At 55.3% G+C, this 22,246-nt stretch overlaps 1 protein-coding gene across 1 annotated transcript in view; it reads right to left on the bottom strand.

The window, feature by feature from the left end:
* Window positions 1-22,246, bottom strand: part of LOC125449288 (alpha-actinin-2) — a 70,755-nt gene that overhangs the window by 26,827 nt on the left and 21,682 nt on the right. Inside the window, exons 2-10 of the mRNA XM_059641509.1 lie at window positions 19,069-19,183; window positions 17,617-17,736; window positions 17,150-17,236; window positions 10,237-10,324; window positions 7,207-7,285; window positions 5,654-5,735; window positions 3,611-3,696; window positions 2,533-2,625; window positions 1,306-1,536 (exon numbers count right to left, since the gene is read on the bottom strand). Of these exons, the coding sequence (XP_059497492.1) occupies window positions 1,306-1,536; window positions 2,533-2,625; window positions 3,611-3,696; window positions 5,654-5,735; window positions 7,207-7,285; window positions 10,237-10,324; window positions 17,150-17,236; window positions 17,617-17,736; window positions 19,069-19,183 (981 nt within the window). The remainder of the gene's footprint in view (window positions 1-1,305; window positions 1,537-2,532; window positions 2,626-3,610; window positions 3,697-5,653; window positions 5,736-7,206; window positions 7,286-10,236; window positions 10,325-17,149; window positions 17,237-17,616; window positions 17,737-19,068; window positions 19,184-22,246) is intronic.

The raw sequence follows: 22,246 nt of genomic DNA, 5'->3' as shown, positions 1-22,246 counted from the left end.
ATCATCCAGGGCCCCCGAGATATTGCGCTCGCCACTGCTGTCATCCTGGAGAGGGATCAGCACAACCTGGGGCAACGTGCGTCCTATCGTCACCTACCCCCCTCCCACCCCATGCACTGGGGTCGGGGGGGGGAAGGCGAGAACAAATACAGGGAGATTGGTGAGGAGAAGGGGTTAGTCCGACACAACGCCAAAAAATCCATCAACAGATCGAATCGGGAAAAGATGGGACCGCAGAGCGTTACTTAACGGGGAGAGAGAGAGCTGGCAGAACGCTGAGGCGCAGAGGGATCTGGGCGACCGAGAACACGAAATGGCATCAAGTTAATACGCAGACGCAGTGAGTAATTGAGAACGGAAGCTGGGTTGTTTGGAATCTAAACGTGGTGAGGGGTTTTACTGCCAACTCGCCAGGCCATGGGTGAGGCCAGGCCTGAAGTGGTTTTGTGCGGTGTACCCATCTCCTCATTCACAGAGGGACACTCTCCCGCTGCAGGCACCTCGAGGAGCAGGGGCGGGGGAGAGGTTCTCTCGGCTGGTTCCTGGGAACAAGGAAAGGTGGGAACGGGAATAGACAGGGTGACCTTCCTGTGATGGGTACAGTCCTAATGGAGTAGGGTGGGGAGGATATTTCTCCCTCAAGGGGGGATCTCGAGTGAGGGAGGGGAACATACTGTAAGAGTGAGGGTCTCCCATTGTAGACGGAGATGAGGGGGAATTTCTTCTCCCTGGGAAGGGGGGAGAACCTGTGGCAGTCCCTCCCCCAGAGAACGAGGTGGGAGGTCACTAGAGATAGTCAGGGTGGACTTGAGATGTTTGTGATCAATGAGGAGGGGGCTGAGGGCTATTGGAGGGGATTGGGGGAGACAGGAAAGTGGGTTTCAGGTCACTATCAGATCAGGCGTGGTCATATCAAACATAGGAAAGCCTGGAGTGTCCGAATGGCCTCCTCTTGCCCCTATGACATGCCAAAAGTGAGGGGACCAAAACTCAACAAATCCCAACCCCCACCCCCAAACCCCAACACACCCCATGAGGCCCGGCTGCAGCCCTGATGTCAATGAGGGAAGCTCACCTCCGCCATCTTGAGAATCCCTCCGTGTGGGAAACACAGTGGTCAAAGCAGCCATTTTGAGAAGGTCACATTGATGGTGGACAGTGAATAGGGCATTTGGTTGGAGTCTTTGGGATGGGAGTCCAAAGCGGCTTGGGGGGGGGGGTTAATTACCAGACGCCTCGCATCTCGCCAGACACACACACACACCCTCCCTCTTCAACCACCCCCACCCTGGCGGCCATACTTACAGACACCATCTTGCCCTCGGAGGGCATGAAGGCAGGCCTGTTACTGAGCCGCAGTTTGGTCTGCAGCGTGTTGAAGTTAATCTCCAGCTGGCATTTCTCCTGCACCCGAGGTGGTTTGTGAACCCTCCGGTAATCCCGGAAATCCTCCAATTTCTGCTGCATCGCCCTCATCGTCTTCTCCGGGATCCGGTTCTCCAGCCAAGGGATCGTGCGACGGATCCATTCCAGCAGCTGCACAGGGAGAGAGAGGTATGAGAGGGAGGCATCTGAGAGGGACGGACTGCCTTCCGCCTGTCCAACAGAATTAATGAGCGGGCCGAATGGCCTCCTCCTGTTCATGTGTGACAGGCTCGAAGAGAGGCTGGAATGGCCTCCTCCTGCAGGACAGGTTGTAGGAGGTGGCTGAATGGCCTCCCCTTGTTCTTGTGTAACAGGCTGGAAGAGGGGCCGGAATGGCCTCCTCCTATGGGAAAGGTTCAAGGACGGGGCTGAATAGCCTCCCTGTGTTCTTATGGGACAGGCTGGAGGAGAATGGACTTTGGGTTTTGAGTTTGGATTTCTAGGGAGTTACAGGGACCGCATTCCTCCCTCGAGGAAACCTCCCTCCCTCCCTTCCCCGAGGAAACCTCCCTCCCTCCCTCCCTCGAGGAAACCTCCCTCCCTCCATTGAGGAAATCTTCCCTTCATTGACGAAACCTCTCTCCCTCAGTCGAGGAAACCTCTCAGCCTTGAGGAAACCTCCCTCCCTCCCTCCATCGAGGAAACCTCCCTCCCTCCCTCCCTCGAGGAAACCTCCCTCCCTCCATTGAGGAAATCTTCCCTTCATTGACGAAACCTCTCTCCCTCAGTCGAGGAAACCTCCCAGCCGTGAGGAAACCTCCCTCCCTCCCTCCATCGAGGAAACCTCCCTCCCTCCCTCCCTCGAGGAAACCTCCCTCCCTCCCTTCCCTGAGGAAACCTCTCTCCCTCAGTCGAGGAAACCTCCCAGCCTTGAGGAAACCTCCCTCCCTCCCTCCATCGAGGAAACCTCCCTCCCTCCCTCCCTCGAGGAAACCTCCCTCCCTCCCTTCCCCGAGGAAACCTCTCTCCCTCAGTCGAGGAAACCTCCCAGCCTTGAGGAAACCTCCCTCCCTCCCTTCCCCGAGGAAACCTCCCTCCCTCCCTTCCCCGAGGAAACCTCCCTCCCTCCGTCCCTCGAGGAAACCTCCCTCCCTCGAGGGTACCTACCTCACTGGCTAGCTTCTCATACTCCTCCATGAGTTTCTCATTCTCCTGGTTGACTGCGAGCACTTTGCAGATTCGATTGGCCGCAGTCTCGGCCTAGACAGAGAGAACAAACACAGAGCATGGATTATCGACTATGGAATGCTTCGTTTCGCCTTACCATGCAACACAGACCCCAAGGCCAACCCCTCGCCTCACACCTCCCCACGCGTGCAGGTGACCCACGCCATGATGAAAGACGTCAGGTTACCAGGAATCTCCCGGACAGAAAAGGGATGGAATTTTCCAGACGCTGTTCCCATGTTGGATTCAAGGCGTGGTCACTGTCGGAGGGTCAGTGCTGAGGGAGCAGGCACTGTTGGAGGGTCAGCGCTGAGGGAGCGGGAGCTGTCGGAGGGTCAGTGCTGAGGGAGCGGGCACTGTCGGAGGGTCAGTGCTGAGGGACCAGGTACTGTCGGAGGGTCAGTGCTGAGGGAGCGGGAACTGTGGGAGGGTCAGTGCTGAGGGAGGGGGCACTGTCGGAGGGTCAGTGCTGAGGGAGGGGGCACTGTCGGAGGGTCAGTGCTGAGGGAGTGGGCACTGTCAGAGAGTCAGTGCTGAGGGAGCAGGCACAGTCAGAGAGTCAGTGCTGAGGGAGCGGGCAATGTCGGAGGGTCAGTGCTGAGGGAGCGGGCACTGTCGGAGGGTCAGTGCTGGGGGAGCGAGCACTGTCGGAGGGTCAGTGCTGAGGGAGTGGTCACTGTCGGAGGGTCAGTGCTGAGGGAGCGAGCACTGTCGGAGGGTCAGTGCTGAGGGAGCGGGCACTGTCAGAGGGTCAGTGCTGAGTGAGTGGGCACTGTCGGAGGGTCAGTGCTGAGGGAGCGGGCACTGTCGGATGGTCAGTGCTGAGGGAGCGGGCACTGTCGGAGGGTCAGTGCTGAGGGAGCAAGCACTGCCGGAGGGTCAGTGCTGAGGGAGTGGGCACTGTCGCAGGGTCAGTACTGAGGGAGGGGGCACTGAGACCTGGTGAGATGTGTAAGTCCCGCGCCCCCTCAGGTGAGATGAATGAAGAAATGCTGATATATCTTGTTGGACGCTGTACCTGCTCAGCTCCAGCGAAGGCGTGATAGAAGCATGAAACATAGGTCATAATGGCTTTTTCATCGGGTTTTGGTGTGTTCACAATATCTGAGGGGAACAGGGGGAGAGAGGGCAGAGACATTGATTGTGTGTTGAACTGTGTGATCAAGCTGCTCCCCAACCCTCCCATTCCCTGACAGCATCCCCATCGAATTCCCAGCGACCATGGGGCAGAGGGATCTGGGTGTCCTGGGTTGGTCTCCAGGCACAGTGAGTGATCGGGAAGGGAGATCCAGGTTGGGCAGTCATTGCTGGGGGTCGGGGGATGCTGGTGCAGGATAAACCCGGAGGGGTTGGGGGGCCAGGCCATTCGTGTGTTCGTGGCTGAAGTGGCTTTGCGTGGCGTTCCCATCTCCTCACTCGCAGAGGCCCAGACTCGCGTTGGAGGCAACTCAGAGGGGATATTCTCTTGGTTTCTTCCTGGGAATTGAGACTAGGACCCGAGGGCACAGCCTCAGAGTAAAGGGAAGACCTTTTAGAACGGAGAGAAGGAGAAACTTCTTCAGCCAGGAAGCAGTGAATCTCTGGAACTGGAACTCACTGCCACGGAAGGCCGTGGGGGCCAGGTCATTGAGAACACTTAAGACTGAGGTAGATAGGTTCTTGATTATCAAGGGTTATGGGGAGAAAGCAGAAGAATGGGGCTGACGAACTTATCAGTCATGATTGGATGGTGGAGCAGACCCGATGGGCTGAATGGCCTAATTTCTGTTCCTATCTCTTGTGGTCCTATGAGGAAAGGTGGGACCGGACAAAGTCTCCAGGAAGAGACAGGGTTGACCTTCCTGAGATGGGTGAGGTCCACATTCGTGTTGGGTGTGGGTAGAGGCACAGGGGGAGAGTATGTTTACTCCCCCGCCCCACGGAAGATCTGGGCGGGTGGGGGTGACGCACTCTCAGGATGAGGGCCCTCCCATTGTAGACAGAGATGGGGAGAGAATGTCTTCTCTCTGAGCTGAGGGGTGGCCTCTCTCTCTCCAGGGAAAAGGCAGAAAAATCGGGGGGTCACTATCCCCCTCTCCATCCCATTCCCCTTTTCTCTATCTCCTCCCCACTTTCTCTATCCCCTGTCAAGGCCAATTTGAGAGGTCTCTGATTGATGACTGTTGGCAAGGGAGATGGAGGGGGGTGAAAGTGGGGTTCAGCAGACCAGCCACGATCTGAGACGATAGGGGTTCTCAGACTGAGGGGCTGAGTGGCCACATGTTGCTCCTGATTAAGATGTTTGTACAACCCACTGCTAAGGTAGACAGAGAAAGAGAAGTGGTGAGAAGGAGAGATGGAGGGTTCAGAAGACAGACACAGAGAAGGAGGGAGGTGTGGCTGGGGGCAGTGGCAGATATAGGGAGAGTGAGGGAGATGGAGGTAGGGAGGGAAGGATACAGGGAGAGAGAGAAGGAAGATGGAGAGATGGAGAAAGGGGGAGGGAGATGGAGAAAGGGAGAAGGAGATGGAGAGAGGGGGATAGAGAAAGGGGGGATGGAGAAAAGGGGAATGAGATGGAGAGAGGGAGAGGGAGATAGAGAAGGTGGGAAGGGGATGGAGGAAAGGGCAAGGAGATAGAGAAAGGGGGAGGGAGATGGAGAAAGGGGGAAGGAGTTGGAGAGGGGGGATGGAGAAAGGGGGAAGGGGATGGAGAGAGGGGGAGGGAGATAGAGAAAGGGGGAAGGAGATGGAAAGAGGAGAATAGAGAAAGGGGAGATGGAGAGAGGGGGATAGAGAAAGTGGGGAGGAGATGGAGAAAAGGGGAATGGGATGGAGAGGGGGATAGAGAAAGGAGGAAGGGGATGGAGAAAAGGGGAATGAGATGGAGAGAGGGAGAGGGAGATAGAGAAAGGGGGAGGGAGATGGAGAAAGGGGGAAGGAGTTGGAGAGGGGGGATGGAGAAAGGGGGAAGGGGATGGAGAGGGGGATAGAGAAAGGAGGAAGGGGATGGAGAAAAGGGGAATGAGATGGAGAGAAGGGGATAGAAAAGGCGGGAGGGTGAGATGGAAAGAGGCATCACCTTCAGCATCCAACATTTTGGGAATATCCAGGTATTTCTCAGCTACCTCAAAGGCCTGGTTTAGGTTCCCGATGGGATCATCCTGGGAGACAGAGACAGAGAGTGTGGGTGTGGAAGAGGATGATCAGACAGATGTGACTCCCTCCCCAGGCCTTACCAACACCTCAGCAGTACCACCCTGTGCACAGCTCGCCTGTAATGTGACTCCTCCCCCACCAACTCCACACACACTCCCGGGGGGAGGGGAATGTTTTGGGAGGTTTGTGCTGAATTTCAAGCCCACAGAACCCTTCTAGAATCTTCCAGAGGGTCAACACCAAACCAGGAATGGAAAGACTGACCTAGGCCACAAGGAGGCCATTCAGTCCTGTTGAGCTGGATCAGACCCATCAAACTGCTAATCAAACAAGAATCTCTCTACCTCTCTGTCCATCTCTGTATCCATTGATCCTCCCTTCCACTGATCTCTCTATCCAACGATTTACCCATCCACCAATCTCCCTATCCTTCAATCTATTTATCCTCACCATCTTTCTATCCTTCTATCTCTATCCATCAACCTCACTATCCTTCCATATCTCTATCCTTTCATTTCTATCCACTGAATCTCTTATCTCCCATCTCTATTCAGACATCTCTATCTTTCTATTTTTCTAACCTTCCATCTCATTCCATTGTTCTCTCTATTCTTCAATCTCTCTATCCACTGATCTCTTTATCTATCCTTCATTTCTCTATCCACTGATCTCTTTATCTATCCTTCGTCTCTCTATCCAGTGATCTTTCTATCTATCCTTCATCTCTCCATCCACTGACCTCTCCATCCTCCCCCATCCAATGATCCCACTTTCAATCCTTCATCTCTCTATCCACTGATTTCTCTATCTATTCTTAATCTCTCTATCCACTGATCTCTGTGCCCTACTCCCTCTCTACACCTCTCCCTCTCTATCCTCCCCCCTCTCTACCCTTCCTGCTCTCTATCCTCCCCCCCCACCCATACCCCTCTCTATCCCTATCCCGCCCCCCCTCAACCCTTACCCAACTCTACCCCTCCCCCTTCTATCCTTCCACCCTACCCATCACCCTCTCTACCCATGCCCCTCTCTATCCTCCCCCCTCTACCCCTACCCCTCTCTATCCTCCCCCACCCCTCCCCTTCTTTATCCTTACCCCTACCCCTCTCTGTCCCTACCCCTCCCCCTCTCTACCCAGACCCCTCTCTACCCCTCACCCTCTCTATCCTTCCCCTCTCTACCCATACCCCCCTCTACCCATACTCATCTCTACCCCACCCCCTCCATATCCTTCCCCACTCTATCCCTACCCCTCTCTGTCCCTACCCCTCCCCCTCTCTACCCAGACCCTCCTCTACCCCACCCCCTCCATATCCTTCCCCACTCTATCCCTACCCTTCTCTATCCCTACCCCTCACCCTCTCTACTCCTCACCCTGTTGACCCCTCCCTCCACCATTGATGAGTTTAGGCATTGGGCCTCAGGTTACTTGAGTGAAGCAGACAGAGAAGGAGAGGGTTTACAGAAATGGAGGACCTTTCGAAGCTTGGAGTAGTCGATGAGGTCAGGCCTGTGTCTGTGGATGAGAGCGCACAGCGCGAGGCCATCCTTCCAGCTTCAGAGAGAGAGAGAGACCGAGAGAGGGCACAAGAGAGAGAGAAAGACAGAACAAAAGCAGATTAATCACAGGAAAATAGAAAGCAGGAGCAGGAAGTTTACAAAGCGATGCCCCTCATGAGGAATTTCCTGAATGCACTGACCAGCCCTCATCCCGTCACCCTCACCCTCACCTCATCTCCCTCACAGTCACCCCATCACCCTCACTGCCACCCCATCACCCTCACCCCATCTCCCTCACCCCATCACCCTCACCCCATCTCCCTCACCCTCACTCCATCTCCCTCACCTTCACCCCTTTCCCCTCACCCCATCTTCCTCACCCCACCTCCCTCACCACATCTCCCTCACCCTCACCACGTCTCCTTCACCCTCACACTCACCTCATCTCCCTCACCCTCACCCCATCTCCCTCACCCTCACCCCATCTCCCTCACCCTCACCTCATCTCCCTCATCCTCACCCCATCTCCCTCACCCTCACCCCATCTCCCTCATTCTCTCCACATCTCCCTTATCCTCACCCCTTCACCCTCACCCCATCTCCATCTCCCCGTCTCCCTCATCCTCTCCACATCTCTTTCCCACCCTCTCCCCAAGTCCCTCACTCCCATTCTCTCCCTCATTCCCACCATCACCCTTACTCCCATCCACTCCCTCATTCCCACCATCTCCCCAAGTCCCTCACTCCTATCCACTCCCTCATTCCCACCATCTCCCCAAGTTCCTCACTCCCATTCGCTTCCTCATTCCCACCATCTCCCTTACTCTCATCCACTCCCTCATTCCTACCCTCTCCCTTACTCTCATCCACTCCCTCATTCCCACCCTCTCCCTGTCTCATTCACATCCTGGGGATGTCTCTCTCATGAATTGCCTCTGGTGAGGATTCTGGGATGTGGGCTGGAAGTTTGGGAATGGGGTGCTTTTGGTGTGGGAAGGGGTGGTGGGGATGGAAGATGGGGGATGATGATGTGGGAAAGGGCAGTGGGGATGAGGCAGTGGGGTTGTTTGGTGTGAAAAGTGGGATGGGGATGGAGAATGGGGTGTTTGGTGTGGAAAAGGGGGTGGGATGGGGGATGGTGTGTGATGGTGTGGGAAGGTGGTGTGGGATTTGGGGGATGGTGTGGGAAGGTGGGGTGGGATTTGGGGGATGGTGGGTGATGGTGTGGGAATGGGGTGTGGGGTTGGGGGATGGGGCCTGTATTTTTGTGTTGAAAAGTCATTGGGGAATGGAGGGATGGGGGTGTTTGGTGTGGGTGTGGGGATGGGGGTGTTTGCTGTGGAAAGGGGCGGTGTGGGAAGGGGCAGTGGGGATGGGGGGTGTTTGGGCTGGTAAGGGGGTTGAGGAATGGAAGTTGGGGGATGATGGTGTGGGAAGGGGCATTGGAGAATGGGGGCATGGGGGGTAATGGTGTGGGAAGGGGCGCTGGGGAATGGGGGAATGGGGTGTGATGGTGTGGGAAGGGGCGGTGGGGAATGGGGGAATGGGGTGTGATAGTGTGGGAAGGGGCGGTGGGGAATGGGGGAGTGGGGAGTGATGTTCTGGGAAGGGGCGGTGGGGAATGGGTGGTGTTTGGTGTGGGAAGGAGCGGTGGGGAATGAGGGGTGTGTTTGGTGTGAAATGGGGCGGTGGGGAATGGGTGGTGTTTGGTGTGGGAAGGGGCGCTGGGGAATGGGGGGTGTTTGGTGTGGGAAGGGGCGGTGGGGAAAGGGGGGCTGTTTGGTGTGAAATGGGGCGGTGGGGAATGGGGGGCTGTTTGGTGTGAAATGGGGCGGTGGAGAATGGGGGGTGTTTGATGTGGGAAGGGGCAGTGGGGAATTGGTGTGTTTGGTGTGAGAAGGGGCGGTGGGGAAAGGGGGTGTGTTTGGTGTGAAATGGGGTGGTGGGGAATGGGACTGATGGTGTGGGAAGGAGTGGTGGGGATGGGGAATGGGAATGATGGTGTGGGAAGGAGTGGTGAGGTTAGGGAATAGGGGAGTGATGGTGTGGGATGGGGCGGTGGGGCTGGGGAATGGGAGTGATGGTGTGGGAAGGGGTGGTGGGGAATTGGGGAATGGGAGTGATGGTGTGGGAAGGGGCGGTGGGGATGGGAAATGGGAGTGATGGTGTGGGAAGGGGCGGTGGGGATGGGGAATGGGAGTGATGGTGTGGGAATGGGCGGTGGGGATGGAGAATGGGGGAGTGATGGTGTGGGAAGGGGCGGTGGGGATGGGGAATGGGAGTGATGGTGTGGGAAGGGGGTAGGGTGGGGATGGGGAATGGGAGTGATGGTGTGGGAAGGGGGTAGGGTGGGGATGGGGAATGGGAGTGATGGTGTGGGAAGGGGGTAAGGTGGGGATGGGGAATGGGAGTGATGGTGTGGGAAGGGGGTAGGGTGGGGATGGGGAATGGGAGTGATGGTGTGGGAAGGGGGTAGGGTGGGGATGGGGAATGGGAGTGATGGTGTGGGAAGGGGCGGTGGGGCTGGGGAATGGGAGTGATGGTGTGGGAATGGGCGGTGGGGATGGAGAATGGGGGAGTGATGGTGTGGGAAGGGGGTAGGGTGGGGATGGGGAATGGGAGTGATGGTGTGGGAAGGGGGTAGGGTGGGAATGGGGAATGGGAGTGATGGTGTGGGAAGGGGGTAGGGTGGGGATGGGGAATGGGAGTGATGGTGTGGGAAGGGGGTAGGGTGGGGATGGGGAATGGGAGTGATGGTGTGGGAAGGGACAGTGGGGATGGGAATGGGAGTGATGGTGTGGGAAGGGGTGGTGGGGCTGGGGAATGGGAGTGATGGTGTGGGAAGGGGCGGTGGGGATGGGAATGGGAGTGATGGTGTGGGAAGGGGCGGTGGGGATGGGAATGGGAGTGATGGTGTGGGAAGGGGCGGTGGGGATGGCGAATGGGGGAGTGATGGTGTGGGAAGGGGGTAGGGTGGGGGTTATGTCTCCCCCACTTGCCCTGTACCTGATGTGGAAATTCTGTACGTTCACATTCCGATAGGGAGCTGTCTTGCGCTGGCACCAAAGCAGTAGACCCTCCTTGGCCGAGGTTTCTGAAAGATAGGTCGAAGTGCATGGGTTACCGTGGCAATTGCAGCAAAGTGCCTGCCCGTGTAGGCCTCAGTTAATTCCCTCAGGCTTCCATAGACACCATGAGCTTCGCCCAACTGCTTTACCCCATCTTCCAACCCCATACCAACTTAAAGGCTTCTCTCTCCGATCTCTGAGTTGGTCAATTCTCTCCTGAAATTCAATTCTGAGTTTTCCATTCCGCAACATTTCTTTATTGATATCTTATCGCTGACTGGAAACAGCCATCTCGTGTTATATCTGAGACCTCCCTGTATCTATGTCTCACCTAGTAGTCACTCAGCCTCGTACTGACACCTGACCTACCGTCGGAAGTGATTATCACTTGTGGATCCCATGTATGGGCACCTTGTTACCAGGAGAACCCTCCATATTATTCACTGTGTGAGACAGTAGCTTCAAATCCCAGCCCAGGACATCAGACCATACCATCGGCACCACATTCCTTCCACTGAGGGTACATCAGTTCAGGGAGAGGCGACACACACTCACCAATGGCAGGACCTCAGGAATTAATCAAAACAACCTGGACCACCACCCCAACTAGTAACCCTAACCCTAACCCTAACCCAACTAGTAACCCTAACCCTAACCCTAACCCAACTAGTAACCCTAACCCTAACCACCCCAACTAGTAACCCTAACCCTAACCCTAACCCTAACCCTAACCCTAACCCTAACCCTAACCCAGCTAGTAACCCTAACCCTAACCCTAACCCAACTAGTAACCCTAACCCTAACCCTAACCACCCCAACTAGTAACCCTAACCCTAACCCTAACCCTAACCCTAACCCTAACCCTAACCCTAACCCAGCTAGTAACCCTAACCCTAACCCTAACCCAACTAGTAACCCTAACCCTAACCACCCCAACTAGTAACCCTAACCCTAACCCTAACCCTAACCCTAACCCTAACCCTAACCCAGCTAGTAACCCTAACCCTAACCCTAACCCTAACCCAACTAGTAACCCTAACCCTAACCCTAACCACCCCAACTAGTAACCCTAACCCTAACCCAACTAGTAACCCTAACCCTAACCCTAACCACCCCAACTAGTAACCCTAACCCTAACCCTATCGCAGGTAACCCTAACCCAAACCCAACTAGTAACCCTAACCCTAACCCGAACCCAACTAGTAACCCTAACCCTAACCCTAACCCTAACCCAACTAGTAACCCTAACCCTAACCCTAACCCTAACCCTAATCAAAACAACGTGGACCACCACCCCAACTAGTAACCCTAACCCAAACTAGTAAACCTAACCCTAACCCTAACCCTAACCCAAACTAGTAAACCTAACCCTAACCCTAACCCTAACCCTAACCCTAACCCAAACTAGTAAACCTAACCCTAACCCTAACCCTATCACTAGTAACCCTAACCCTAACACTAACCCTAACCCGAACCCAACTAGTAACCCTAACCCAACTAGTAACCCTAACACTAACCCTAGCCCAAACTCTCACCCAATCCCTCACCCTAATCCTGACCCTAACCCTAACCCTAACCCTAACCCTAATACTAACACTAACCCTAACTCTAAACCAAACCCTCACCCTAACCCTATCCCAAACTCTCACCCAATCCCGCACCCTAACACTAACCCTAACCCAAACCCAAACTCTAAGCCAATCCCTCACGCTAAACCTAACCCTATCCCAAACTCTCACCCAACCCCTCACCCTAACTCTGACCCTAACCCTAACCTGAACCCTAACCCTAACCCTATCCCTAACCCTAACCCTAACCCTATCACCCAATCTCTCACCCTAACTCTAACCCTAACTCTGACCCTAACCCTAACCCGAACCCTAACCCTAACCCTAACACTAACCCTAACCCAGTCCCTCACGCTAACCCTAACCCTATCCCAAACTCTCACCCAATCCCTCACCCTAACTCTAACATTAACTCTGACCCTAACCCTAACCCGATCCCTCACCCTAACCCGAACCCTAAGCCTTACCCTAACCCTAACCCTAACACTAACCCTAACCCAAACTCTAAACCAATCCCTCACCCTAACCCAAACTCTAAACCAATTCCTAAGCCTAACCCAAACTCTAACCGGATCCCTCACCCTAACCCTAACCCAAGCTCTAACCCGATCCCTCACCCTAACCCCAACCCTAACTCTAACCCTAACCCTAACTAGTAACCCTAACCCTATCACTAGTAACCCTAACCCTAACCCTAACTCTAACCCTAACCCTATCGCAGGTAACCCTACCCCTAACCCATCACACTCACCAATGGCAGGACCTCAGGAATTAATCAAAACAACCTGGACCACCACCCCAACTAGTAACCCTAACCCTAACCCTAACCCAACTAGTAACCCTAACCCTAACCCTAACCACCCCAACTAGTAACCCTAACCCTAACCCTAACCCTAACCACCCCAACTAGTAACCCTAACCCTAACCCAACTAGTAACCCTAACCCTAACCCTAACCCAACTAGTAACCCTAACCCTATCGCAGGTAATCCTAACCCTAACCCTAACCCAACTAGTAACCCTAACCCTAACCCTAACCCTAACCAATGGCAGGAACTCAGGAATTAATCAAAACAACCTGGACCACCACCCCAACTAGTAACCCTAACCCTAACCCTAACCCAACTAGTAACCCTAACCCTAACCACCCCAACTAGTAACCCTAACCCTAACCCTAACCCAACTAGTAACCCTAACCCTAACCCTAACCCAAACCCAACTAGTAACCCTAACCCTAACCCTAACCCTATCGCAGGTAACCCTAACCCTAACCCTAACCCTATCAGTTCAGGGAGAGGGGACACACACTCACCAATGGCAGGACCTCAGGAATTAATCAAAACAACCTGGACCAACACACCAACTAGTAACCCTAACCCTAACCCAACTAGTAACCCTAACCCTAACCCTAACCCAACTAGTAACCCTAACCCTAACCCTAACCACCCCAACTAGTAACCCTAACCCTAACCCTAACCCAACTAGTAACCCTAACCCTAACCCTAACTAGTAAACCTAACCCTAACCCTATCACTAGTAACCCTAACACTAACCCTAACCCGAACCCAACTAGTAACCCTAACCCTAACCCTAGCCCAAACTCTCACCCAATCCCTCACCCTAACCTGAACCCTAACCCTAACCCTGACCCTAACCCTAACCCTAACCCTAACCTGAACCCTAACCCTAACCCTAACACGAACCCTAACCCTAACTCTAAACCAAACCCTCACCCTAACCCTATCCCAAACTCTCACCCAATCCCTCACCCTAACCCTGACCCTAACCCTAACCCTAACCCTAACCCTAACCCTAACCCTAACCCTAACCCTAACCCTAACCCAGCTAGTAACCCTAACCCTAACCCTAACCACCCCAACTAGTAACCCTAACCCTAACCCTAACCCTAACCACCCCAACTAGTAACCCTAACCCTAACCCAACTAGTAACCCTAACCCTAACCCTAACCCAACTAGTAACCCTAACCCTATCGCAGGTAATCCTAACCCTAACCCTAACCCAACTAGTAATCCTAACCCTAACCCTAACCCTAACCCTAACCCTAACCCTAACCCTAACCCAACTAGTAACCCTAACCCTAACCCTAACCCTATCGCAGGTAACCCTAACCCTAACCCTAACCCAACTAGTAACCCTAACCCTAACCCTAACCCTATCAGTTCAGGGAGAGGGGACACACACTCACCAATGGCAGGACCTCAGGAATTAATCAAAACAACCTGGACCAACACACCAACTAGTAACCCTAACCCTAACCCAACTAGTAACCCTAACCCTAACCACCCCAACTAGTAACCCTAACCCTAACCCTAACCCAACTAGTAACCCTAACCCTAACCCTAACTAGTAAACCTAACCCTAACCCTATCACTAGTAACCCTAACACTAACCCTAACCCGAACCCAACTAGTAACCCTAACCCTAACCCTAGCCCAAACTCTCACCCAATCCCTCACCCTAACCCTGACCCTAACCCTAACCCTAACCCTAACCTGAACCCTAACCCTAACCCTGACCCTAACCCTAACCCTAACCCTAACCTGAACCCTAACCCTAACCCTAACACGAACCCTAACCCTAACTCTAAACCAAACCCTCACCCTAACCCTATCCCAAACTCTCACCCAATCCCTCACCCTAACCCTGACCCTAACCCTAACCCTAACACTAACCCTAACCCTAACCCTAACCCTAACCCTATCCCAAACTCTCACCCAATCCCTCACCCTAACTCTAACCCTAACTCTGACCCTAACCCTAACCCTAACACTAACCCTAACTCTAAATCAATCCCTCACCCTAACACTAACCCTATCCCAAACTCTCACCCAATCCCTCACCCTAACTCTAACCCTAACTCTGACCCTAACCCTAACCTGAACCCTAACCCTAACTCTAAATCAATCCCTCACCCTAACACTAACCCTATCCCAAACTCTCACCCAATCTCTCACCCTAACTCTAACCCTAACCCTGACCCTAACCCTAATCCGAACCCTAACCCTAACCCTAACCCAATCCCTCAGGCTAACCCTAACCCTATCCCAAACTCTCACCCAATCCCTCACCCTAACTCTAACCTTAACTCTGACCCTAACCCTAACCCGATCCCTCACCCTAACCCGAACCCTAAGCCTTACCCTAACCCTAACCCTAACACTAACCCTAACCCAAACTCTAAACCAATCCCTCACCCTAACCCTAACCCAAACTCTAAACCAATTCCTAAGCCTAACCCAAACTCTAACCCGATCCCTCACCCTAACCCTAACCCAAGCTGTAACCCGATCCCACACCCTAACCCGAACCCTAACCCTAACCCTAACTAGTAACCCTAACCCTAACCCTAACCCTATCACTAGTAACCCTAACCCTAACCCGAACCCAACTAGTAACCCTAACCCTAACCCTAACCCTAACCCAACTAGTAACCCTAACCCTAACTCTAACCCAATTAGTAACCCTAACCCTAGCCCAAACTCTCACCCAATCCCTCACCCTAACCCTAACCCTAACCCTTACCCTAACCCTAACCTGAACCCTAACCCTAACCCTAACACTAACCCTAACCCTAACTCTAAACCAATCCCTCACCCTAACCCTATCCCAAACTGTCACTCAATCCCTCACCCTAACTCTGACCCTAACCCTAACCTGAACCCTAACCCTAACCCTAACTCTAAACCAATCCCTAACCCTAACACTAACCCTATCCCAAACTCTCACCCAATCTCTCACCCTAACTCTAACCATAACTCTGACCCTAACCCTAACCTGAACCCTAACCCTAACCCTAACCCTAACACTAACCCTAACCCTAACTCTAAACCAATCCCTCACCCTAACCCTATCCCAAACTCTCACCCAATCCCTCACCCTAACTCTAACCCTAACTCTGACCCTAACCCTAACCTGAACCCTAACCCTAACCCTAACTCTAAACCAATCCCTAACCCTAACACTAACCCTATCCCAAACTCTCACCCAATCTCTCACCCTAACTCTGACCCTAACCCTAACCTGAACCCTAACCCTAACCCTAACCCTAACACTAACCCTAACCCTAACTCTAAACCAATCCCTCACCCTAACCCTATCCCAAACTCTCACCCAATCCCTCACCCTAACTCTAACCCTAACTCTGACACTAACCCTAACCTAAACCCTAACCCTAACTCTAAACCAATCCCTCACCCTAACCCTAACCCTATCCCAAACTCTCACCCAATCCCTCACCCTAACTCTGACCCTAACCCTAACCCTAACCCTAACCCTAACCCTAACACTAACCCTAACCCAAACTCTAACCCAATCCCTCACCCTAACTCTAACCTTAACTCTGACCCTAACCCTAACCCTAACCCGATCCCTCACCCTAACCTGAACCCTAACCCTAACCCTAACCCTAACCCTATCCCACACTCTCACCCAATCCCTCACCCTAACTCTAACCTTAACTCTGACCCTAACCCTAACCCTAACCCGATCCCTCACCCTAACCCGAACCCTAAGCTTAACCCTAACCCTAACCCTAACACTAACCCTAACCCAAACTCTAAACCAATCCCTCACCCTAACCCTAACCCAAACTCTAAACCAATTCCTAAGCCTAACCCAAGCTCTAACCCAATCCCTCACCCTAACCCTAACCCTGACCCAAACTCTAAACTAATCCCTCACCCAAACCCTAACCCAATCCCTAACCCTAGCCCAAACTCTAAACCAATCCCTAACCCTAACCCAAACTCTAACCCAATCCCTCACGCTAACCCTAACCCTATCCCAAACTCTCACCCAATCACTCACCCTAACCCTAACCTTAACTCTAACCCTAACCCTAATCCTATCCCAAACCCTAACCCTATCCAAAACTCTAACCCTAACCCTAACCATCAACTCTTCCCTAACCCTAACCCTAACCCTGACCCTAACCTTAACCCTAACCCTAAACCTAACCCTAACCCTAACCCTAACCTTGACCCTAACCCTACCCCAAATCCTAACCTCCAACCCTTCCCTGATCCTCACCCTAACCCTAATTCCTAGCTCTGACCCCTCTCAAACCCTGACCCTAAACCTAAATGCCCTCCCCCAGGATATTACCCAATCAGTGTTGCCGTTGATCATCTCCAAGTTTTGATCTTGAATTTCATCCAATCACTGCCCTCAAGTTTATCTGGCCTCCCCACCCATCCCCTCAGCAAGTCTGACCAATCACTGCTCACCATTCTAGCCCAATCACAGAATGGCCATTGCCCTCACCTTCCACTGAAATGTCCTGGATGGCAAAACGAAGGATGATGGTCCAGATCATCCCGAGTGTCATCTTCAAATTCCCGTCCACAATTTCTGCAAAGGAAGAGGCAACGTTACCAACAGGTGGGAGGACCTCAGGGAGAAGGGGTAATGGTGGTGGGGGAGTGCAGCGGTTCAGTGGAGCAATGGGGTGGTGCAGAAGGAGGAGTGAGTGAGTAAGGAGGGAGGGTCAGCGGGGATCAGGTGTGGCCAGGGGAAATCAGGGTGGAGGTGGTCAGAAGGAAGGGGCAGGTACAGCCGAGTGAAGCTCAATTGGCCTCAGTACCCAAGTCCAGAGGGGAAGGGGAGTCCTGGTTTGGGAAGGAATGGGGAATGAAACATTGGTGATGGCTCTGGCAGTGGAATAGCGGCTAGCATGCAGGGGAAGGACAACGGTGTGCATGAGGCCTGAGGGAGAGGGTACAGGCACCTACCTTCTGCCCCAATGGAGACCAGTTTGACCCCCTTGCTGGCGATGTAGTCCAGGGCTTTGTTGACGTTGGCGATCTTGTGGAAACGCATCTTGCCTTTGTCGGGTTTAGGGAGCCGCTCACCTGCAAACACAAAGAACATCCTCCCTGACCCCTCCTCATGGCCTGAGCGACCTCCCGTCACCTCCCCAGACCCAATTGGGAACTCCACCACCCACCCCTCCCCCTCCCCCGGACAGACAGCAACTTGGAACATTGAAACTGAGACAAAAAGGGGGCTGAATGGCCTCCTCCTGTTCCTGTGGGACAGGCTTGGCAAGGGGGCTGAATGGCCTCCTGTTCCTGTGGGACAGGCTTGGCAAGGGGGCTGAATGGCCTCCTGCTGTTCCTGTGGGACAGGCTCGGCGAGGGGGCAGAATGGCCTTCTCCTGTTCCTGTGGGACAGGCTCGGTGAGGGGGCAGAATGGCCTTCTCCTGTTCCTGTGGGACAGGCTCGGCGAGGGGGCAGAATGGCTTCCTCTTCCTGTGGGACAGGCTCGGCGAGGGGGCAGAATGGCTTCCTGTTCCTGTGGGACAGGCTTGGCGAGGGGGCCGAATGGCTTCCTGTTCCTGTGGGACAGGCTCGGCGAGGGGGCTGAATGGCTTCCTGTTCCTGTGGGACAGGCTTGGCGAGGGGGCCGAATGGCTTCCTGTTCCTGTGGGACAGGCTTGGCGAGGGGGCAGAATGGCTTCCTGTTCCTGTGGGACAGGCTTGGCGAGGGGGCCAAATGGCTTCCTGTTCCTGTGGGACAGGCTCAGCGAGGGGGCTGAATGGCTTCCTGTTCCTGTGGGACAGGCTCAGCGAGGGGGCTGAATGGCTTCCTGTTCCTGTGGGACAGGCTCAGCGAGGGGGCTGAATGGCTTCCTGTTCCTGTGGGACAGGCTCAGCGAGGGGGCTGAATGGCTTCCTGTTCCTGTGGGACAGGCTCGGCGAGGGGGCAGAATGGCTTCCTGTTCCTGTGGGACAGGCTTGGCGAGGGGGCCGAATGGCTTCCTGTTCCTGTGGGACAGGCTCGGCGAGGGGGCTGAATGGCTTCCTGTTCCTGTGGGACAGGCTTGGCGAGGGGGCCGAATGGCTTCCTGTTCCTGTGGGACAGGCTTGGCGAGGGGGCAGAATGGCTTCCTGTTCCTGTGGGACAGGCTTGGCGAGGGGGCCAAATGGCTTCCTGTTCCTGTGGGACAGGCTCAGCGAGGGGGCTGAATGGCTTCCTGTTCCTGTGGGACAGGCTCAGCGAGGGGGCTGAATGGCTTCCTGTTCCTGTGGGACAGGCTCAGCGAGGGGGCTGAATGGCTTCCTGTTCCTGTGGGACAGGCTCAGCGAGGGGGCTGAATGGCTTCCTGTTCCTGTGGGACAGGCTCAGCGAGGGGGCTGAATGGCCTCCTGCTGTGCTGCCTGAGGTGGGAGTTGGAGCTGACCTGAGATGACCTCCAGCAACAACATGAGTTTGAGGCCGTTGCGAAAGTCCTCTTCGATGTTCTCGATCTGGGTCCCGGCCTTCCTCAGGTGAGAGTTACACCAGGCAGTGAAGGTCTGCAACACACAGTGTACCCGTCACCAGTCAACCCCGGGAGTCCTCACCCCCCACACCCCCGCCCCGTCTCTGTCACCTCCACACCCCCGCCCCGTCTCTGTCACCTCCACACCCCCACCCCGTCTCTGTCACCCCTACACCCCCTCCCCCTCTCTGTCACCCCTAAACCCCCTCCCCATCTCTGTCACCCCTACACCCCCTCCCCGTCTGTCACCCCTACACCCCCTCCCCCTCTCTGTCACCCCTAAACCCCCTCCCCATCTCTGTCACCCCTAAACCCCCTCCCCATCTCTGTCACCCCTACACCCCCTCCCCGTCTGTCACCCCTACACCCCCTCCCCCTCTCTGTCACCCCTAAACCCCCTCCCCATCTCTGTCACCCCTACACCCCCTCCCCGTCTGTCACCCCTACACCCCTCCCCCTCTCTGTCACCCCTAAACCCCCTCCCCATCTCTGTCACCCCCTACAACCCTCCCCGTCTGTCACCCCTACACTCCCTCCCCGTCTGTCACCCCTACACCCCCTCCCCGTCTGCCACCCCTACATCCCCTCCCCGACTGTCACCCCTACACCACCTCCCCCTCTGTCACCCCTACACCCCCTCCCCGTCTCTGTCACCCCTTCACCCCCTCCCCGTCTCTGTCACCCCTTCACCCCCTCCCCGTCTCTGTCACCCCTACACACCCTCCCCGTCTCTGTCACCCCCTACACCCCCTCCCCATCTCTGTCACCCCTACACCCCCTCCCTATCTCTGTCACCCCCTCCATGCCACTAAACCCCCTCCCTATCTCTGTCACCCCCTACACCCCCTCCCCGTCTCTGTCACCCCTACACCCCCTCCCCGTCTGTGTCACCCCTACACCCCCAACCCGTCTCTGTCACCCCTACACACCCTCCCCGACTCTGTCACCCCCTACACCCCCTCCCCATCTCTGTCACCCCTACACCCCCTCCCTATCTCTGTCACCCCCTCCATGCCACTACACCCCCTCCCTATCTCTGTCACCCCCTACACCCCATCCTGTCTCTGTCACCCCCTCCATCCCCCTACAACCCCCCCATCTCTGTCACCCCCTTCAGCCCCTACACCCCCTCCCTATCTCTGTAACCCCCTCCGGCCCCTACCCCCCTCCCTATCTCTGTAACCCCCTCCAGCCCCTACACCCCCTCCCTATCTCTGTAACCCCCTCCGGCCCCTACCCCCCTCCCTATCTCTGTAACCCCCTCCAGCCCCTACACCCCCTCCCTATCTCTGTAACCCCTTCCAGCCCCTACACCCCCTCCCTATCTGCCACCCCCTCCAGCCCCTACACCCCCTCCCTATCTCTGTAACCCCTTCCAGCCCCTACACCCCCTCCCTATCTGCCACCCCCTTCAGCCCCTACACCCCCTCCCTATCTCTGTAACCCCCTCCATCCCCTACACCCCCTCCCTATCTCTGTAACCCCCTCCAGCCCCTCCCTATCTCTGTCACCCCCTCCCGATCTCTGTAACCTAGCCCCTCAAGCCCGTACCCCACAATTGCCCATCTCGACCCCATCATTAACGTCAGCCATCATTGCCCTTTGACCTGAATCCTCTCAGAGAGGTGGGTCGTCACTGTTCGAAGCTGCAAGGCTGTCCCCAGAGGTTGGGAATTTGGATAGAACCACTTTGGGAAGAGGGTAGAAGGGACGCTCCTGAGGCCGGGTGGGTACAGTCCCTGCGCCAATCCATGCGGAGCTACCTCTCTCATTCCAGGAGAACCAGTGACTAGTCACTCCCTTCAACACTCAAGAAGCTCGACACCGTCCAGGACAGAGCGGCCCCCGCTCAATGAACACCACATCCACAAACATCCCACAGCCCCCCCCCCCCACCCACCGATGCTCAGTCACAGCAGTGTGTACCATCCTCTCCATTTATTCAAAATGGTGACTCTAAGCCTGTCTGAAACACCTTATTTTTATTCATTAATAGATACTTTTATTCATTAATAGATATGGACATCCCTGCCTGGGCCCAGTGTTTATTGCCCCCTTGAGAAGGTGGGGGGGGGAGCTGCCTTCCTGAACCGCTGCAGTCCATGTGCTGTGGGGTGGCCCACAATGCCCCTTAGGGAGGGAATTCCAGGGATTCTGACCCAGCGACACTGAAGGAACGGGGATATATTCCCAAGTCGGGATGGTGAGGGGCTCGGAGGGGAATGTGCAGGGGGTGCTGTTCCCATGAACCTGCTGCCCCTTGTCCTTCTCCCAGGAAATTTCACCTCCAGGGCAAAAGATCAGGGATTCAAAATGCCACTTAGGAGATGCCAACCTGACAATAACAATGCTGGGGTCAGAGCTGAGGGAGCGGGCGCTGTCGGATGGTCAGTGCTGGGGGAGCGGGCACTGTCGGAGGATCAGGGCTGGGGGAGCGGGCACTGTCGGAGGGTCAGGGCTGAGGGAGCAGGCGCTGTCGGATGGTCAGGGCTGGGGGAGCGGGCACTGTCGGAGGGTCAGGGCTGGGGGAGCGGGCACTGTCGGAGGGTCAGGGCTGAGGGAGCGGGTGCTGTCGGAGGGTCAGTGCTGAGGGAGAGGGCACTGTCGGAGGGTCAGGGCTGGGGGAGCGGGCACTGTCGGAGGGTCAGGGCTGGGGGAGCGGGCACTGTCGGAGGGTCAGTGCTGAGGGAGCGGGTGCTGTCGGAGGGTCAGTGCTGAGGGAGCAGGCGCTGTCGGATGGTCAGGGCTGAGGGAGCGGGCACTGTCGGAGGGTCAGGGCTGGGGGAGCGGGCACTGTTGGAGGGTCAGGGCTGGGGGAGCGGGCACTGTCGGAGGTTCTGCTCAGCCTGACCCTCTGGTCTGAAATGACACGTCAAGTGTGTGGAATGCACGGACCGAAGCGAGTGTGAGCACAGAGTGTGGCTCAGATGTCAGCTGCCCCTGTCTGTTTTCTGTCTCACAGTCACAGCCAAATATAGACAGCCCACCACTGAGATCTCACTGAAGCCAACGGAGATGGTTCGAAGCAGCATGCATCTAAATCTGGTTACCCTTCAGCATCGCAGACTGATCTTGGCATGAGGGAGAAGTGTATTTG

The sequence above is a fragment of the Stegostoma tigrinum genome, chromosome 42, assembly GCF_030684315.1.
Source record: "Stegostoma tigrinum isolate sSteTig4 chromosome 42, sSteTig4.hap1, whole genome shotgun sequence".
Lineage (NCBI taxonomy): Eukaryota > Metazoa > Chordata > Chondrichthyes > Orectolobiformes > Stegostomatidae > Stegostoma > Stegostoma tigrinum.
The sequence above is the reverse complement of the archived record's forward strand: the minus strand, read 5'-3'. Positions and strand labels throughout refer to the sequence as shown.